At 49.8% G+C, this 17,497-nt stretch overlaps 1 protein-coding gene across 2 annotated transcripts in view; it reads right to left on the bottom strand.

Annotated features, from left to right (window-relative positions):
- Mad1l1 (mitotic arrest deficient 1 like 1) overlaps positions 1–17,497 on the bottom strand; it is a 305,826-nt gene that overhangs the window by 72,557 nt on the left and 215,772 nt on the right. For both annotated transcript variants that reach the window (XM_048330376.1, XM_048330385.1), the window contains one exon: positions 10,517–10,724. In XM_048330376.1, coding sequence (XP_048186333.1) covers positions 10,517–10,724 — 208 coding nt within the window. The remainder of the gene's footprint in view (positions 1–10,516; positions 10,725–17,497) is intronic.

The raw sequence follows: 17,497 nt of genomic DNA, 5'->3' as shown, positions 1-17,497 counted from the left end.
TTCAACAGAAAGAGAGCCTTTGTGACCTTTTCTTGAACTCGACACAGTAATTATAAAATTTACAACCACGTACCAGTGAGTTAACTTCATTAAATGTAAAAACAAGACCTCAAAGTACAGAAAATACATCAAATCACTACAGAACTTTCTAAACTTAAATGTAATGGAATAGATGAGATTCCCAAAATGTACATTTTTGTGCAAAATAATTATTTAGAGAACTTAAAAGGGGGCTGAGGATGAGGTACTCATGTGGTAGAGCACCTGCCCAGAAATTGTAAGGCTCTGAGTGCAAACCCCAGTACCACCAAGCAAAATACACCCCCCCCAAGCTAACTTCCCATATTATATAAAAGAGATAAAGGCACAACAGCTGTTTTCAGAGAAACAGACAAGAGAGAAAGTAAAAGTGGGTTGAAGCGCTATGGCTCTCTACTCACTTTTCAAGTCCCATCAGTTGTGGGGCTTGAACTCAGGGTCTGGGTGCTGTCCCTGAGCCTCTCTGTGCTCAAGGCTAGCGCTCTACCACTTGGGCTACAGTGCTACTTCTGGTTTTTGAGTGCTCAATTGAGATAAGAGTCTCACGGAGACTTTTCTACCTGGGCTGGCTTCCAACCATGATCCTCTGATCTCAGATTCCTGAGTAGCTAGGATGACAGGCATGTGCCACTGGCACCCAGCCTAAGGTGACTTTTTTTTTGCTGTACAGTTTCACAAAGTCTACTACAGGCACAGATTTGTGTGACAGCCCAAATTACAATTCCCAAGTCCTGTCACAGCATCACCCGCATCCTGCTATATGGCACACGAGTGTGCCCAAGGCTGGTGGTCTGTTCCTGCATCTGCACTGGTCCTGTGCCCTCCCTAGAGCATCACAACCAGAGCCCTCCCACACGGGCATGTGTTTTCCTGTGGAGCAGTGTTTTGCTGTGCAGCACACCAGTGTACATCCCATCCCTTCCCAACAGAGCTTTCCATGACCAGGTAAGCATGCAGTCCAATTCTGGGAAAGAAGGGTTCAAGTCCAGCCCTGTCTTCTGCCATGTTGGAGCAGCATGCAGGAGCTGAGGCTGATCAAGGTGGGAAGGTAACACATTCATGTGGTTGGCATGGCCAAGTCCTGTGGCCAACCACGTGGGGCCTGCAAATGGCTTGGGCAGTGTCTTCACTGCCTTGGACTTTCTAACTGGAAGTGCTATGGCCCTCCATCCATTTACAGCCTGGCACCATGCCAGAGTCAGCCCAGCTGTTACATCTATATCTTGAGTTCCATTTGGGGACTGTAAATGGAAATGATGGCATTTTTAATTGCAATTTCCAGGTGCTCCCTGCTAGTATTGAATAATGCATAGCAAATAAGCGTCTACCTTATGAAGGGAGCTTTGTATATGTATAGGGTTCAAGACCACCACACAGGTATCTGGCCTCAGTTAAGCAGTCATTCCTTGAGACTTCGGTCATATGCCTGCAAAAAGGAGTTTCCCCTTCCTTTCTAGTCTGCACACCCTCTGCTTCCTCTGTCTTCTGCCTGTGTGTGGGACTATGGTGTGTGTGTGCTGGGGAAATAAGACACCCTGACCTTGTTTTTGACCCAGGGAACCTTCCCTAAGTCTTCCCAGTGGGTCTGGCACAGATGTGGGCTTTCTGTAAACAGATTCTTATCTCATGGAAGAAGAGCCTAGTTTTCCCAGAGCTTTTGTTATGAATGGGAGCTGCACCCATGATCTCAATAGTCACATGATTAAAAAAAATTAGATCAATTGATGCTCACCAATAAGCCAGCCCATGGTTCTGAAATAAAGAAACAAAACAGATTCCTGTGGTCTCCTTTTTCTTGTTTTTTCCCCCCCCTGTGGTTTTCTTTTTCAGTCTTGTCAATGGCTTTAAACTCAGCATGAGCGCATGCTCTAAAGCTCACTGGGAAGGTTTCCTCTCCTATGTCCTTGAAGAACTAAATGGGATTGCTCTCATTTTAATTCAAGTGCTTGGTAGAATCTGCTAGTGAACCACTGGGGTCTGGAGATTTTTGCTTTGGAAGATTTTGGTTATGGATTCAATTTAATAATAGTCAGGCCCTGCGTGCAATATGCTTCTTCCACAGTCAAGCTCTGTGCCTTGGGTTTGCTGTTGTCTGGTTCTGCACCACCAGCCTGGACTGAGGGCATGTGGAGGCTACAGTGAGCAAGGGTAGCAGTGCCAAAAGTACCCTGGATTTCTGGCCCGAGAAGCAAGTGGGAGACACCCACTCCTCTTGCCTAGTTCTCCCCCAGCATCCTGACCACCCTGTGGAGGAGAACTGCAGTAGGGTAGCTCCTGATGTCCCTGCACAGTGGACCTCCACCCTGGCATACAGCAGTGAGTCCACTGCTCTTTTCTCTGGCACCACTGCTGCAGCTGGGAAATTGTGTCACATGGAAGGGAAGGTTTCTGGGTCCTATATAGGGAGCTGATGGGAGACAAGACTTCTCTGAGGGCGAAGCTACTACCCAGGATACAAAGTGGCCTGCATGAAGCACAGAATTTGGAGACAGGAGAAGCACAGCAAAACCCCAAGCTCCAGTGCTTCAGGGAACCCAGCAAGCTACCTGCTTAGCAGAAACAGAAATCAGAATGCTGCACCGATTTGACAAGGACCTTGAGCTTCCTAACATGGCACTCAATATGTACAGAATGCAAGCTAAAATTAAGCGACACACGGAGAATCAGGAAAATGCAGCTATGCAAAGAACATGACCACAAGGCACAACCCAGGTGACAGTCGCCAGCATCTTCTCAAGAAAGACTCACAGAGGCTCGAGAGGCCACAGGGTAGAAGCACTCTTCACTTGTCAGACACTGGCTCAGAGCAATCATATTTCCTGCCTGGTCCCTCTGCATGGCAGCCATCACATCCATATGCTGACATCCTGTGAACCCACTAGGCCCAACTTTGCAGGGCATGTCTTTCTGATCCTTGTCGGGTATACAAATACTACTAGATGTTTGGTATCTGAGGGGTCTGCCTGTACCATGGAGTGGCAGCTGTCAGAATGGCTGTAGATTACTCAGAAACCACGAGGGCAGAGGACAGGCAGGGCTGATTAAAAACCAACCTAAGAAGAAAAAAACTGCTGGCCTGGAATCCCACTCCTGGCTGCTCTGCCCAGGTACCGCCCTGGAGACCTATTGGTTCAGCCAGTGTCACCCTGGAACCCCTGTAACACTAGGGTGCCAGGGGTGAAGCTCAGAGCATAGAAGCAGCCACTTTGTCAGACTGGTCATGGAACCGAGTGGACCACTATGCAGGACCAACTGTGACAAAGGCCTAGCACACTCATCTCCTCCAGGCCTCTCTGGTTCCATTCTTGTACCGTCATTTCCATAGAGGGAAGGGAGGCTTGGGAGGTGGGGGTCTGGCTCCAGGGGCATGGGGACCATGAGTTAAGGTCAGGCCTATGCAGCTGTGAGTGGTGTGCTGATTTCTGGAGATGGAGTGTCAGCCTCTCTGGCTACCTTCTATAGCTCAGACAGCCTCTACTGCAGTGAGAGGCAGGGAAGTCAAGTCAAGGCCAGAGGCAGCAACCCAGGAGAACTGGGGAAAGCAGAAGTACTGCTCTTAATCCAGCATGAGGGGCTCAAGAGTCAGCTCCAAATCAAGGATTCCCCCAGGACAGAGCAGGTGGGTATAGGAGGACTCTGTACCCACTATTGCTGTCTTTTTCCTCTCTCCTCTCAAGACCCACTGTGGGTGCCCACACACTTAGACAGTGACAGATTAGATCACCTTCAACGTGTCACTCTGATAAGACTAAATTGTGTTAATATTAATGCATTGCCTAATTAAACCACAATTAATAATCTTACTGGCACAGCAAGATTCAGCAGGGGGCCATACAAGGAGCTGGGAGCCAGCTTGGAGAGGCTGGTTTCAAGCTTCTGCCAGCAGGGGCCATTGGCATGGGTTGCTTCTGCCTCAAGGTGCTTTGTCAGAGAATCCAGAGAAGTTACCCAAAGGCTCTCCCGCTGGCCCAAGCACTGTGCCAGGAGCAAAGGCCACCTTGTTTTCTGGTCCAGATCAGAGAAAGCCCTTGGAAACATGGAGCTTACACACAGAATGGAGGTTTTAGGTGGGTATCTTACTGAGTAAAGGGAAGTTACTGTGCTTCTAGTGACAACTTTATTTTCCTGCTCTTTCTGGCCCGTTAATTTCACAGAAGGAAGACTGTCCACCAATCTGGGCCCCTTGACTAGTGACAAGCCTGCTGCCCCTACCAGCTGGCCTTTGCCTTCCCTGAACAAATGTAGGAGCCCTGGGAGGGCATATGAGGCTGAAAGAACAAACTCAGTCTCCACTTTAGCCAGTGGTGCACTCAGCAATGGCAAGGCCTAGGCCCGTGGATTCACCTGTTTGGACCTCAGTTTCCTCATAAGCAGGCAGAAATAAATCTGAGTGGGTAGAGTGGCCATGAAGACATGGACAGGTTAGAGCATGAAGGAACCCCATCAGCAGAGGAGACAGGTGAGAGCTGTCAGGAGCATGGCAACACACCTAAGTGGCCTTTAGAGAACCCCCCAAACCTTTTCTCCCCCCACCAGGTCCCCTGCCACCCCCCCCCCCCAACACATCCTCTATCCTCCGTGACTGCCTCTCAGTTCCAGCCAGAAGCCCTTGAACTATATATAGCCTAGCCCAGGGAGTTAACAAGGTACAAAAGACCTGCTATTCCCCTGGACATCCTCCTAGGTGCCCATTTGCCATGGAAGACTGCTACCTGGTCTTCTTCAAGGACCTCTTACCTACCTGGAAGGCAGGTAGCTATGGACAAGGCACAGGCTTCTCTGCAAGTTTGACTTTGGCTTTATTCCCTAACTTTGTGCAAAAGTCACCTTTTAGAGTCTATCTAGTAATACTGGAGACTTGTCAGAGAGCAGTGTCTCCCACACCTTGCCTCCTTCCTATACTGTGACCTTGTCCTTACCTCTTCCAGCCCATTGTACAAGTACTAAGCAGCATCTCTCCAGCCTCTGAAAACATGCCCCCAACACCTGTTGTGGATTTGTCTGGGTGCTCCCCACCACTTTCCTGCCAGGGATGTCAGGATCGCCGCTCCCACCCCCCAGTCCATGTATCTCCTTTCTCCGGACTTTCAGTATGCTGCCTTAGAATCTTGCTGAAATCAAACCTCAGCAGTACTGTGATACTGTCAATGCGGGTTAGAGCTGTGCCACAAAGGAAAACTAGAATTATTTTTGCCTCTTGCACATCTTTTGGTTCACTATGGAGCTAATAATTGTCTTGGTTTTCCACTTGCTTAGTTTCCTATGTTCTTCTGACTAACTTGGACACCTCTATGTCAGTCATCTGCATGATATTTCCTGACCTCTTGTGTGAAACAGTAAGCAAACATGAGAAATGCATTTGGCACACGGGGTGGGGAAGGTGGCTACATGCCACCACAGACAGCAGCCCATGGACCAGGGGATCAGTGTCTACAGCAACCCACACCTGGCATACCTTTGGAGGATGCATCTCCTCTCTGTATCTCCAAAGCATCATGTGCTTAGCATCTTCTCTGAGGAAGTGTCAGTGTCTCAGGTCAGTTCTGGCTATGCTATCTGCCCTGAAGGCTCTCTGTCCTGGGATCTCTCTCCTCTTTCCTGGAATTCACACCCACTTTTTGGGGCTTAGTACTCTTTCATTTTGCTACAGTGCACCCTCAACTAACATCCTAAGAAAGGAAATATGGGAAGCAAACTCAATCCTTCACCATTAAGGGGACCCAAAGGACTGAAGCTGGAAGTCATTTTCCATTAGAAATATGTAGACACTGCTCAGGCCTTATAGCTTCATGTTGCTACTGTGAATTACTGAACAGATTTGGCTGCTAATGTCTTGGCAATTGCCATGTTGTTTTCCTATCTGGAAGTTCCTGGATCTTCTCTGTCTCCAAGCTCCATGACGGTGTACATGAGAAGGCCTGCTCTCATCCATGCAAAGCAACTCTGAGCACACCCAATAAGCCCATTCCATTTGGGAACTGAACACCTCACATATGTCTCCCTGGTTTTTCCTTAGAAGCTTTGGATCAGCCCTCTTGTTTTCTTCTCATTTTCCCCCCTCTCCATTTTACAGTTCTCTCATTCTTTCAGATAATTTTTCTCAATTGTAACTAATAAATCATTTATTAAGATTTCTGTGTAACTCCCGATGTTCTCAACTCCCTAGAGCTCACTTTCTTTTCCCTGGATTCCCTGTAGTACCTTGTTCTCATGGTTACTGAAGAGCCCTTCTTCCCTCAGTGGGATCTAGGCCTCAGCTGCATACAGGTTCTTTGGCTCTGCTGGTCAGCTCCCTCTGGAACCCACTTCTCTACTTGTTCACTTCGCAGTTTCACAGTTGAGGCCTTTTATTCTTGTGAAGAGTCTCTTCTTCTGAGAACCTTGCGTTATTCATTCATCATCACAAGGGGTGGGGTGTACAGGGCCCACAGGGACCTCATGGTAGCAGCAGGGCTGGCAACCTGTGGCTGCACCATGTAGAAGGGCCAAGCTGTTTAGCTGCGAGCTGCTGGCTGCTCAGCTCCTCAGCTCCTCCTGGGGTTTCTCCTTCTTTATCTGCTGCAGTCACCTAGGGCCCTGTCTGCATCCACCCACCCTATGGCATGCTCTGAGCCCAGACTGGCCCTCTGCTCAGCTTCTGACAAACTTGGTCAGTCATGGCTTAAGGATCTATGTTTCTCAGGTTCAGGGTGGAGGGGCTGCCCTTGCCTGCAACTATACTTTAGAAACCAGCCCTCCAACACAGTGAATTGGGGGGCTTAGTTTTTAAAATTTTTCTCTTTCCTAGGGAGTGGTATCTGCCAATGTACCTTTGGGAGATCTGTTGTGAACTCTCACCCAGGCATTCTGAGCCAGACACTCCTTCCAGAGCTGTCTGCCATCTGCTGTTCCTTTGAGCCCTCTGGGGACCAGGTGTGGTAAACTGGTCCTTGCTAGATATATGACTTAGGCAATTCTTTCTTTCTTGAGTGTAAGTGACCATTACCCACTTGGTCCCCTACTTTCTAAGATGGAAAGCTGCATATTCTCTCCTTTCTCTGAGCTTTAGCGGGCAGTGAGGTGGAGTGTAACACATGAGTCTAACTGGTCCCAGGGCTGTTTGTCTCCTTCCCATCCTCACCACTGGCTAAGCCTGCCAGACTTTGCCTGGCCTGTGCCTTGGCTGCCCTCCCTCTGACTTTCAGTCAACCATGGACCTGACTGACTCTCTAAGGAACGAGGGGACTTCTTGATGACCCCATGTGACATGGAGCCCCATTTTCTTTTTTTTAAATTAAAATTTTATTGACAAGGTGATGATGTACAGAGGGGGTACAGTTACATAATAAGGTAGTAAGTACATTTCTTGCCATATTTGTTACACCCTCCCTAATTTTTCTTACCCTTCCCTAGTTCAGGTAAGCATATATACAATATCCAGTATACCAAAATCATATACAGTAACCACATGGAGTACGCCAAAGGAAATTCACCTAGAACATTTAACATAATGACAACAATAAAATCCCTGTTTCTTTCTTTTAGAGTTCATTTTGCTTAGCCTCATCTTATATAATCATATGTACATAGCTGTTGGGCTATTGAGATCCTCTAATAGGTCTATCCTAGACCTTTTTATGTTTATTTAGTAATTGTTTAGTTTTAGATATGATACATAATGTAAAGTCACTGACCCAAACATGTGGAAATACCATTTGAAAAGAATTTTTTTTATTTTACAGACATGAGCTCTACTGTTCTCCCCACCCCCCAACAATCATATATCAAGGAGACTATGAGCCTTTGTTCTCTGTGTTCTAGGCTTGTCTCGCTCAATATTATTTGTTCAAGATCTGACCATTTCCCTGCGAATGCCATTATTTTATCATTTTTAATTGCTATGTAGTATTCCATTGTGTACAGGTACCACATTGTTTTGATCCATTCATCTGTAGTGGGGCATCTGGGTTGCTTCCATATTTTGGCTATTGTGAATTGTGGAGCCTCATTTTCTTGAACCCTTCCCACAGCACTGAGTGCCAACATGAAGGCTGGTGACAGAGCCTGGAAAATCTTACTGCATAAGCCTGCTAAAGACAATTACGGTGAGGGCTCACTTCAAAATGCTTGCACAAGTACAGATCCACCTAGAATGGTGTGTGTTTGCATTTGCAGCTCTTACACCTGGCACAGACACACACAGCACAAGGCAGGAGGGACACCAAGGCTGGAAGACAGGGATTGGACCTTCATGACCAAGGCCAAGAACAAGCAGCTCTGGGGTGTGTGGGTGGAAGGTGGTGGGAAGTTGCCCAACACTGCTCATAGCTTACAGAATACCTCACGAGAGCCATCTCATTTCTGTGTTCCACCTGGGCTCCTGTGGCTCAGTCACAATACCTTCCTTCCCTTCTTCACAGCATTCCTGAGTTGGGGCTGCCTGGGACTCCTCAAGTTGGCTGTCAGGGCAGAGGGGCCTGGAAAGTGGCCAGGCTGGGGGAACTCTACAGGGAACAACTGCCATGCTGGTGTTCAGCTAGGTGCAGGTGCGTCTGCTGCAGGGGTCTCCCTGCGTAGCTGTAGCCCTGGGACCTGGAGCCACTGGTGCTGATGCAAGTGAAAGGTGTGAGTGAGGAGAGTTCAGGAGTGTGAGGGATACAGCAGAGGAGCAGAATGCAGCACCTGAGAGACTCTGGCATCCTTTCCGCTGCTCTGGTGGCAGAGTGAGAGGTGGCTTGGGCACATTTTTAATGTGTCGGCATGCTCTGATCTACAGGAAATGGGACAGGACTTAAGGGTCAAGTATAAGTTCCTGCAGAGAAGCAAAACACAAATTCTGAAAGCTAGGGTAGAGGCGGGTGAGGTGTGAGGGGAGGCGTACACTGTGCTTATTGCTCACAGGCAGACATGTAGTATTTAAGGCCAACGGGCCTCAGATGTGAGAGTCCCACTGATGTTGGTACTGCCTGGCACTTAGCTGAACTCCAAGGGGATTCAGGAACTTTCCCCCTGTCACCACCAGTTTTACAAGGACACAGGCACATATTGGAAACCTGCACAGCAAGGCATCAGGCTGTTGGGGCTCTGGGGACCACTGAATGCTGGCAACAAGACTAAAGACAATTAACAATACACAGCATGAACAGTTATGGAGTACCTACTGTGGCCAGGCTCTGCAAGGGGACCTGAGACACTGTAGCATAAAATCTGACTGCCAAGGCAGGGAAGCTGCAGAAAATGGTGATATATGACGCATGGGAGTACACAGATGCCACTCCAGCTTGGGCCTGGCTGCTCCTGGGCACCAGGCCCTGATGACTAGCAAGTGTCCCTCAGCTGTGAAGACACTGCCTTCAGGTAGGAGCAGCAGGAGGAAGATGATAGAGGAATGACAATGACAGAACAATCTGCCCTCCCCCACCCCAAACCAGTCTGGGCCGTGTGCCTCAGGAATAGACCCGAGATGACGGCAACACTCCAGCTCAGGGACGCCCAGAGAAAGCACTGAGCACCTGCATAGAAGACAAATATGCAACAAGGAAATAGGAAAGGGTGTCACAGGATGAAAAGCAGCTCATAAACACATGTGACATCAAATGTCTGGAAAACAGCAGCCTGTAGTTCACACCTCAGCACCGCACCCTGGCAATATCCCCTAGACTCATGAGGCAAGGACAGTAGTCTCCAGGTTCCATAAGTTGGGGCTGACAGGGTTGCATTCCAGTCCACTGTAGAAGTACCTGGACAGGGAGGGGCCTTCATCTCAGGCCACCCCACAGCCCTGAATGGAGCAGGATCAGACACTGTCCATTGTGGAGAGCATGGCAGGCCTCTCAAGCCCTCCAGCCTTCTTGGGGCCCCGTCTGTGTGGTGACTTAGCTGCCCATGCCCCTCTCCTCTGTGCAGATGACCTGCATTTCCCTGTGCTGTAGAGTGACACAGCCAGGGCGGGACCTGGTGACTGCAACACTCTCCCCAAAGCTTGGTATGACAGACTCCAGCTGCCACTCCATTGCATTGGAGGTGACAGGTGCACGTTCCAAGGATTGTTCCCCTGATTTATAGACCGAGAGGGCAGCAAGAGGCATTGGCTCTGTGCTGGCCTCGCTCTTCCTTGGCGTCACAGGCCTGATGCAAAGGCCCCGGGGGCTCTGTGAAGTGTGCTCAAACCAGTGAAAGATGGATCTGCTTTCTGAGAGGATTGGATTTACTCATGATTAATGGGGCACATACAAACTGATAAATGGTATTAATTTGCTTTAGGGGGTCTGAGAAGATCTTAGCCACTTGCTGCTGCACTGCCGCCTGACTTGTGTCTGCCACCCACAGCATGGATGACTAACCCTGTTTGCACAGATCCTGGGGAAGAGGCTGTGTCTCCGCAGGCCACCGAGCCAATATGCTCTGTCCAGCCATCGATGTGGCCCATCTACCTGTGACAACTGATGTTTGGATGGGCTTGCCCACTGGGTGCCAGGGGCTGGGTGTAGAAACCTACCTGTCACCTCCTTAGATGAAGGCAGGCCAGCAGCAGACTCCAGATCTGTGGGGACAGAGTCCCCTCTCTCCAGGGCAAGCAAGAGCCCCTGTAGCCGCTCACACTCCTCCTGCAGCCGGTCCCGGTCCTCGCGCAGGCGCTGCTTGGCCATGCTGGTGGGGTTCAGGCTCATGTGTAGCACTTTGGTTCTGCTCTTATCATAGTCACCCTAGGGGAAAAGGCACAGCACAGGGATCACCTCGGGCTGGTCCAGACCCATGAGGCCTTAAGAATTAAGAAAGAAGTGAGACATTCACCAATAGAAAAATTTTGGTACCTAAGTAGGCGCTCTGTGTTGAATACGACACACACAGCATAGCCTGGGGAGCTGTGTCAGCCCAAGCCCCCATGCTGCTTGCTGCTTGCTGTGTGGCAAGGAAAATCCCTTCATCAGTTTGGGTTCTGATCGAAGGTGGGGGGGTGGGGTGTCACACTGTCAATTCAGCTTGAAGAGTCACTGAATTGGTAGAAGAAAACCAATCAGTTGGCCCATCCCTTGGGAACTTAGTATGTGGAAATCCACTGATTACTCTTGAACATCAATCTTAAGACCAAAACCATGATGCAAACGTGTGGGCTCACCAAAAAAAAAAAAAGGGGGGGGGAGGAGTGGGAGGGGAGAGGGGTAGACAGGGAGGGAAAGAGAGGGAGAGGGAGAGGGAGAAAGAGAAGCAGACAGGATTGATCTTCACAGTAGATCTATAGCCTGACACTGTATGGTAGCAGAGTAAGGGTCTTGTGATCCCTGTGACCTTGACTTTATGCTATACACAGGCATCAGCCTCAAGGGGTGGCAGATCTAAGTATAGGAGATTGAACCTTTGTGAACATAGAGGGCATGATGGCTCATCCTTAAGAGAGGAATCAGGAGGATTGTGGTCCCAGGCAAGACTGGAAGCACAAAAAGAATGTGAGACTCTATCTGAAAAATAACCTAAAGCAGGAAAAGGCTGGGAATGTAAATCAAGAGATAGAATACCTGCTTAGCAAGTACAAGGTATTGAGTTCAGAAGCACCAAGAAAAACCCCAACCATATAAAATAGTGTCTTTGTGGGCCTTTCTTACACTTAATTGAAGAAGTGTTCAGAGCCCCTGCCTGCATGCCTTCTAGCCTCCTAAGGGAGTAGGGAGAGCATTCCCTGTTCACACCAGCCCATGCTCTTAGGAAAGAGGATGGGTGGATACTCTGCTCAGTGAAGTAGCCTAGCCCTGTGCTTCAGGGACTCATGCTACTGTTGGCCACTGTGCCTCCATCCATGAAGGGTAGTGCCACCTAGCCTAGGCTGTGCCTCCTGAGGCACTTCACTGGGGGCTCGAGCCTGCCAGCCCCTGGCCATCCATCCAGAGCCCCCAGGAAGTGGTTCACAGATGAGCAAGACCGGGCAAAACCTAGCAAGGCCCCACTAGGCACCATGTTGGGAATTAAAGGATCCTTATGTCTTCCAAGCAAGCTGCTACCCTCAAAATCCCCTCATGGAAGAGGCAAGTGACGCCAGAGACCCATAGGCTCTGCAATAATTGCACAGCCACCACAGGAGAAACTGGGCATGCAACCATAGTTCCCATGGCTGCCTCCTGAGCTCTTCCCCAGGGCAGGGGAGGGTGGGAGAGGCCACCCAGCATGGCTGAGGAGGAGGAGGGATGTTGGAGCCACAGCAGGGCCAGGGTGGGGGAAGCAGGGCAGGAGAGGATTTGCCTAGCTCTTCACGGGTTTCCTGAGAATCTTGTAAACCCCAAAGGATAAAGAGACTCCTGGAACCCCTGGTGCTTCACAGGCTGTCAGGGCTGAAAGGGATTGTTATTTCATCCAATTTTAACAGTCTGGGAAGATAACCAAGTGTGAGAAATCCATCGCCCATGCCTGCCTCGGGAGAGACTTCTGACGGCAGATGCTGGCTCCTGTCTTCCGGGGCCTCGGCCTTAGCCTTCCTCACCCCTGTGTTGAGTTGGAGAAGCCAGGCTTACATTACCTGTGGCTCGATGGAAGGCTTTGGTTCTGCCACTTCCTATCTGTCCCAATTACCCACTGCTTGGCTGTGGTGATCCAGCAGCCAGATAACAGGAATGTGAACATGTGTACTTATGTGCCGATAAAGTAGCACTCCTGGAAACAAATCAGAATTTCATGGAGTTTTCATGTGGCCCAGAACATGTTCTTTCTTGTGATTGTTCTTTACAACTGTTAAAAATACTAAAGCCTGGGGCTGGTGGTCACTCTTGTAATCTTAGCTACTCAGGAGGTCAAGGGTCTAAGGAGAGCAGTTCAAAGCTAACAGGAGCAGTAAAGTCCCAAGGCCCCTGTCATAATTACCACCAAAAAGCCAAAAGCAGAGCTGGTTGAGTACCATTCTTGAGCAATAAAGCTAAGGAGCAGTACCCAGGCACTGAAATCATGCCCTAGTACCAGCACCAAAAGTACCATTTCTGCTATCTGCACAGTCCAGGCTAGCAAACCAATCTGTTGGGCTCTGGACTGGAAACAAGGGCAGTGTGACCCATGCACACACTCTTCTCTGATTTAGAGACACCTGTCTCCAAGGCAGAGCAGCAGCTCTCCAAGGCCTAAGAGCCATGGATTCTGGTCTTGTGGGAACCATTGGCCGTCTCCATCCTTTCTTCCCAGTGACTCAACACCGCTGACCTTCTGGGAAGAGCCCTGTGTATGAGCAAGACACAGAGACACAGGGACTGTCCTGGCTTGGACAGGGTTGCATCTCCAAGGAGCACCCTGCCACCAGTCAGGCAAGTGTGGGATACTCCGCTGAGGGAGGAAAGTGTCCAGCTTTCCCTGGCAGCTGCCAAGGTTGTCCATGCCCCTGGACAACCAGTGGAACACTAATGTGGAAATGCCCTGCACTCTGTGAAAGGAACTGGAGCCATCAACTCTGGCGACAATTCTGTCACCAAGGCAACACAGCACTTCTCCTGTCCTCCCATCTCTTCTCTTTAAGAGCTCTTGTTCCTTAGGTATATTGTATCACTTAGACATTTATGCAGTGTGTGTGTGTGTGTGTGTGTGTGTGTGTGTCTGTATGTGTGTTTATGTGTAATAGTACTGGGGTTTTGAAATCATGATCTTGTGCCTGCTAGACAACTGCTCTACCACTTGAGCCAGGCCTCCAGTCCTTTTGCTTTAGTTATTTTTTGGATAGAGTATTGCATTTTTACCTGTAGTGATCTCAGACTACATTCCTTTTATTTATGCCTCCTGCAGAGTTAGGATTATATGCATGCACCTCTATGCTTAGCACTTAAACCATAATTTTACTTGTCCTCTGTCAGGTCAGGTATGTTAGGTCAGGGCTGCCTGTCTTTTTACCCACTGTGCTGCCAGCTCTGAGATTTGTTCCTGGCATGAGTGTTAAACATGTATCAAAAGGATGGATGATAATCAGAGCATTTACCAGAAAGCTTTCCTGTGGGCTTAGAAGTCAGACTTCCAACTGGTTAACATAGGTGTGAAGTAAAAACCAGCAGCTATACCAGCATCTTGTCCCAGATGACCCCGATAGGCCCTCAGCAGCTTTTCCTGCTCACTGGCTCAGTCGGAGCTCTGCCCCAATCACAGTGGCACACTCAAGAGTAGGGTACAAGAGCTCTGCTGTGGAGCTGCCCTAGTGTGCAGGTTGAGCTGACAGCCCTAGCTTGAGAGTCTACCACCATACCACACGGAAGCATGTGAAAGACAAGCAGATGGAAGTGGCCATCTGTGTATAAGGCTGCCATAGCCTCCACTGAGGCTGGGGACTCAGTAGGGTGGTGGGCCTAGCTGACAAAAAGGGGCTTCAGAGTATGGACTGGGGCTTGTAGCCAGACAGCAGAGGCCAAGGGGGCACAAGGGCATCACTGATGGCCAAGGCCAGCACGGCTTCATGACTACTCAGGGGACTCATGCACCACTCACTGCCGGACATGCCAAGGCTCTGGCTCTGTATACAGAGCTGGGAGAGTGTGGACAAGGGTGGTATCAGCAGCAGGGTCAGGTCACTGTCTTCCCAAATGAAACCATCCAGGTGTTGGAGGCATCGCCCTAGGACGCCAACTTCTCTTCCTGGGTACTTAGGAAATTCACTGCTGGCTGTGGGCTCAGGCTTGAGAAGGACCAGACAGCTACCCCACAGTAGAGGCAATGGAGTCACTGAAGTAGGTCAACTAGGTCCCAGTCCCCAAACCTGCAGCCAGAGCTATAGGAGAAGAGGAACCGCCTGACCCACCCCGGCACGGCCTTCTCCCCAGGCACACTGCTCCCCCACTGCAGGACCAGGGGACGCTGGTGCCAGCATGAAGGAGCGCTGTCCAGGGGGCTGGTGCTGTGCAGGATGAGCAGATGGGAGAGAGCGAACAACTTTGCTGAAATCTGCTGCTAGATGACAGCTTTGAGGAAGAAAGGGGAAAAATGGCTGTAATCTTCTGCTAAAATTTGCTGCCTTGTTTGATTCACAGCTGAGAAAACTGTTGAGACACTGACGAGAATCTCAAAAGGAAAAGTTTGGGACCTTCCTTTGATGCAGTGGTGCAATTATTGACTAAACAAAAACATTTCACTTGCCGAGTGAGTGAGCGAGCTGACATTTTCTGCTAATGACTGCAAGCTAAATAAGAACTGACAACCAATGGCCAAGGGAGGGTGGTGGAGGAGATGGGGTGGGGGCCACAATTTGACCATTGGCAAATCTACTCTCTGTCCTGCTTCTTCTGGACCACACTTGCGGGCAGTGTCACTGAGAGGGGTCCCCATAGGGGACTCAGCAAGCACTGATAATGTGTTCCAGGACACATGAAGCCAGGTTCTTTCTCCAAAACAAGGTGCCCAGGACAGCCCAGAGATGTGCAAGTCCTGAGACTTGAACTCGGGGCTTGCTCAAGGCTAGCACTCTACCACTTGATCCACAGCAACACTTTGGTATTTGTTTGTTTACTTATTGTATTTAATTGGAGATAAGAGTCTCATGGACTTTCCTGCTGGCTTTGAACTATGATCCTCAGACCTCAAGACTCCTAAGTAGCTAGGATTACAGATGTGAGCCACCAGTGCCCAACTTTCTATAGGCTTCTATCTCTTGTTCAAGTTCCCCAAAACCGAGATGCCTATCTGCTGCCCTCCGTGTTTGAGGAGTCTGCATCCCGGGACCTCTGGGTTGTAGATGTACAGGCAGAACCTGCTTTACTTCTCTTGCTAGAGTACTAAGTTCTGTCCCTCACTTGTGCTGGCCTGGAGCGTCCCTGGTTTCTAGTGACAGGGATGGACTCAATCTTTAAGGATTTGGTTCTTCCTCAAGGACCAAGATCTGCATGAGCCTACCTAATCTTGCAGGTGGACCTGCTGCCATATGGGCCTTCTGCCCTCAGTGGCCGCTGGGAGGCAGCTGCCCCGGGCCCAGCTGCCCCTGGGAAGGTCCAGGCAGCAAGCCAGGAGGGAGGGCTGCCTGCCACCCAGTGCCTGACTCGCATACCAAGAGACCCTGCTGGAAAGAGGCAGCAACGCGAGGAGAATTAAAAAGCACAGTTAAATAACCACCAATCCTCATGCATATTTATAAATCATCCGGCCTCAAAACTAAATCAATACTTCTCCTGGCTGAAAGAAACTGCTCAGCAACAAGAGGCAGGCAGCTTTCAGTGGCCTGCTGGGTCTGGGGGCGGGGGCAGAGCTGGGCCAAAGAAGAAGCATAGGCCAGAAGCCCCATCTTGCTAGCCACTGTGTGGCTTCCCTAACTGCATAAACCAAAGCCCAAGCTGGCAACTTCCACAGAAAGGCCCAAGGAGGGAGTGGCTAGGAGAGGTGGGTATGGCTGGGAAGAGAGGATCAGAAGGGCCTAACCCAGGTTAAAGTTATCACGACTGCCTCAGACAGTCCAACCAGAGCCCTGGACAGGCAGGGAAGATTCATCCAGCACTGACCCCATGGAACACCCAACTCCAGACCACAACAATGACCATGACAGGCAAGGAGAGCCAGGGAGAATCTGGCTGTTCTTCAAGGAACCACAGGGGGAACTCATGTCAAACCCTGGCCTCATCACTGTACCACCTCTGATCCTGGGCTGCAAGCTCTGTCAGCAACAACTTCCCAAGGGAAGCATGACACAGAGGCAGGCAGGGGAAGAATGGTGGCTGTGGGCAGCTGCCGTAAGAGCCTGTTATGACCTTCCATGGTACACAGACAGGGATGGATAAGGTCCCCTTTGTGATTCACCAAAGCTTAGACTGGTGTAGCCCTGGGCTGAATCAGGAATCCAAGTTGCTCTAGCATTCCTCTGTTCCAAACACATCCTGATGTGCGCTGCTTCAGAGACAACCAGGGTGATTTTCTTTGAGCCTTAATTTGTTCATCTTCACAAGGGATACTACTGTGAAGCCCATCAGGGTCCCAGGAAGACCAAGTAGATGTAAGACCAGGGTCCATGAAAGATTAGCAGGGATGCACGTGGGGCTTAGGAGAGCATAAGCCAAACCACCAGCTCTGAAAGTCATCTTCCACTCTGCTGATGTGCCCAGATGGCTCCACCCCCAGAGGCTAGCTTCAATTGGTCCATCTTCAATTCCACCCTGAGAACCCAGGCCTTCCCTAAAACATCTCTGAGAACCAAAAGGTGTCAAGTAAATGGTTCTAAAAGTACTGAGTACAAAGTCAAGCCCTCGAAAAAGACAGTAAAAAGTTACTCCTTGATGGTTCAGAGTGGCTTGGCATAGTAAGGAGTAGGCACTGGCAGTGAGGACAGAAGATCCATGAGGCCCATTCTGCACAGAGCAGTGTCCCTGGCCTTGGCACTCATGTGCCCCAAGGGCCCCTCTGGTAACCTCCTGTAAGTCCCCTGTTCCCCTCATCTTTACTCTCTCAGCAAAAACCTGTTAGATCTATTCACCTTCTAACAAGCTCAGAAGCCAAAAGAATACCAAAGCTAGCAAAGCCAAATTGCATCCCACGGCTGCAGCCTTGC

The sequence above is a fragment of the Perognathus longimembris genome, chromosome 1 (assembly GCF_023159225.1).
Source record: "Perognathus longimembris pacificus isolate PPM17 chromosome 1, ASM2315922v1, whole genome shotgun sequence".
NCBI lineage: Eukaryota > Metazoa > Chordata > Mammalia > Rodentia > Heteromyidae > Perognathus > Perognathus longimembris.
The sequence above is the reverse complement of the archived record's forward strand: the minus strand, read 5'-3'. Positions and strand labels throughout refer to the sequence as shown.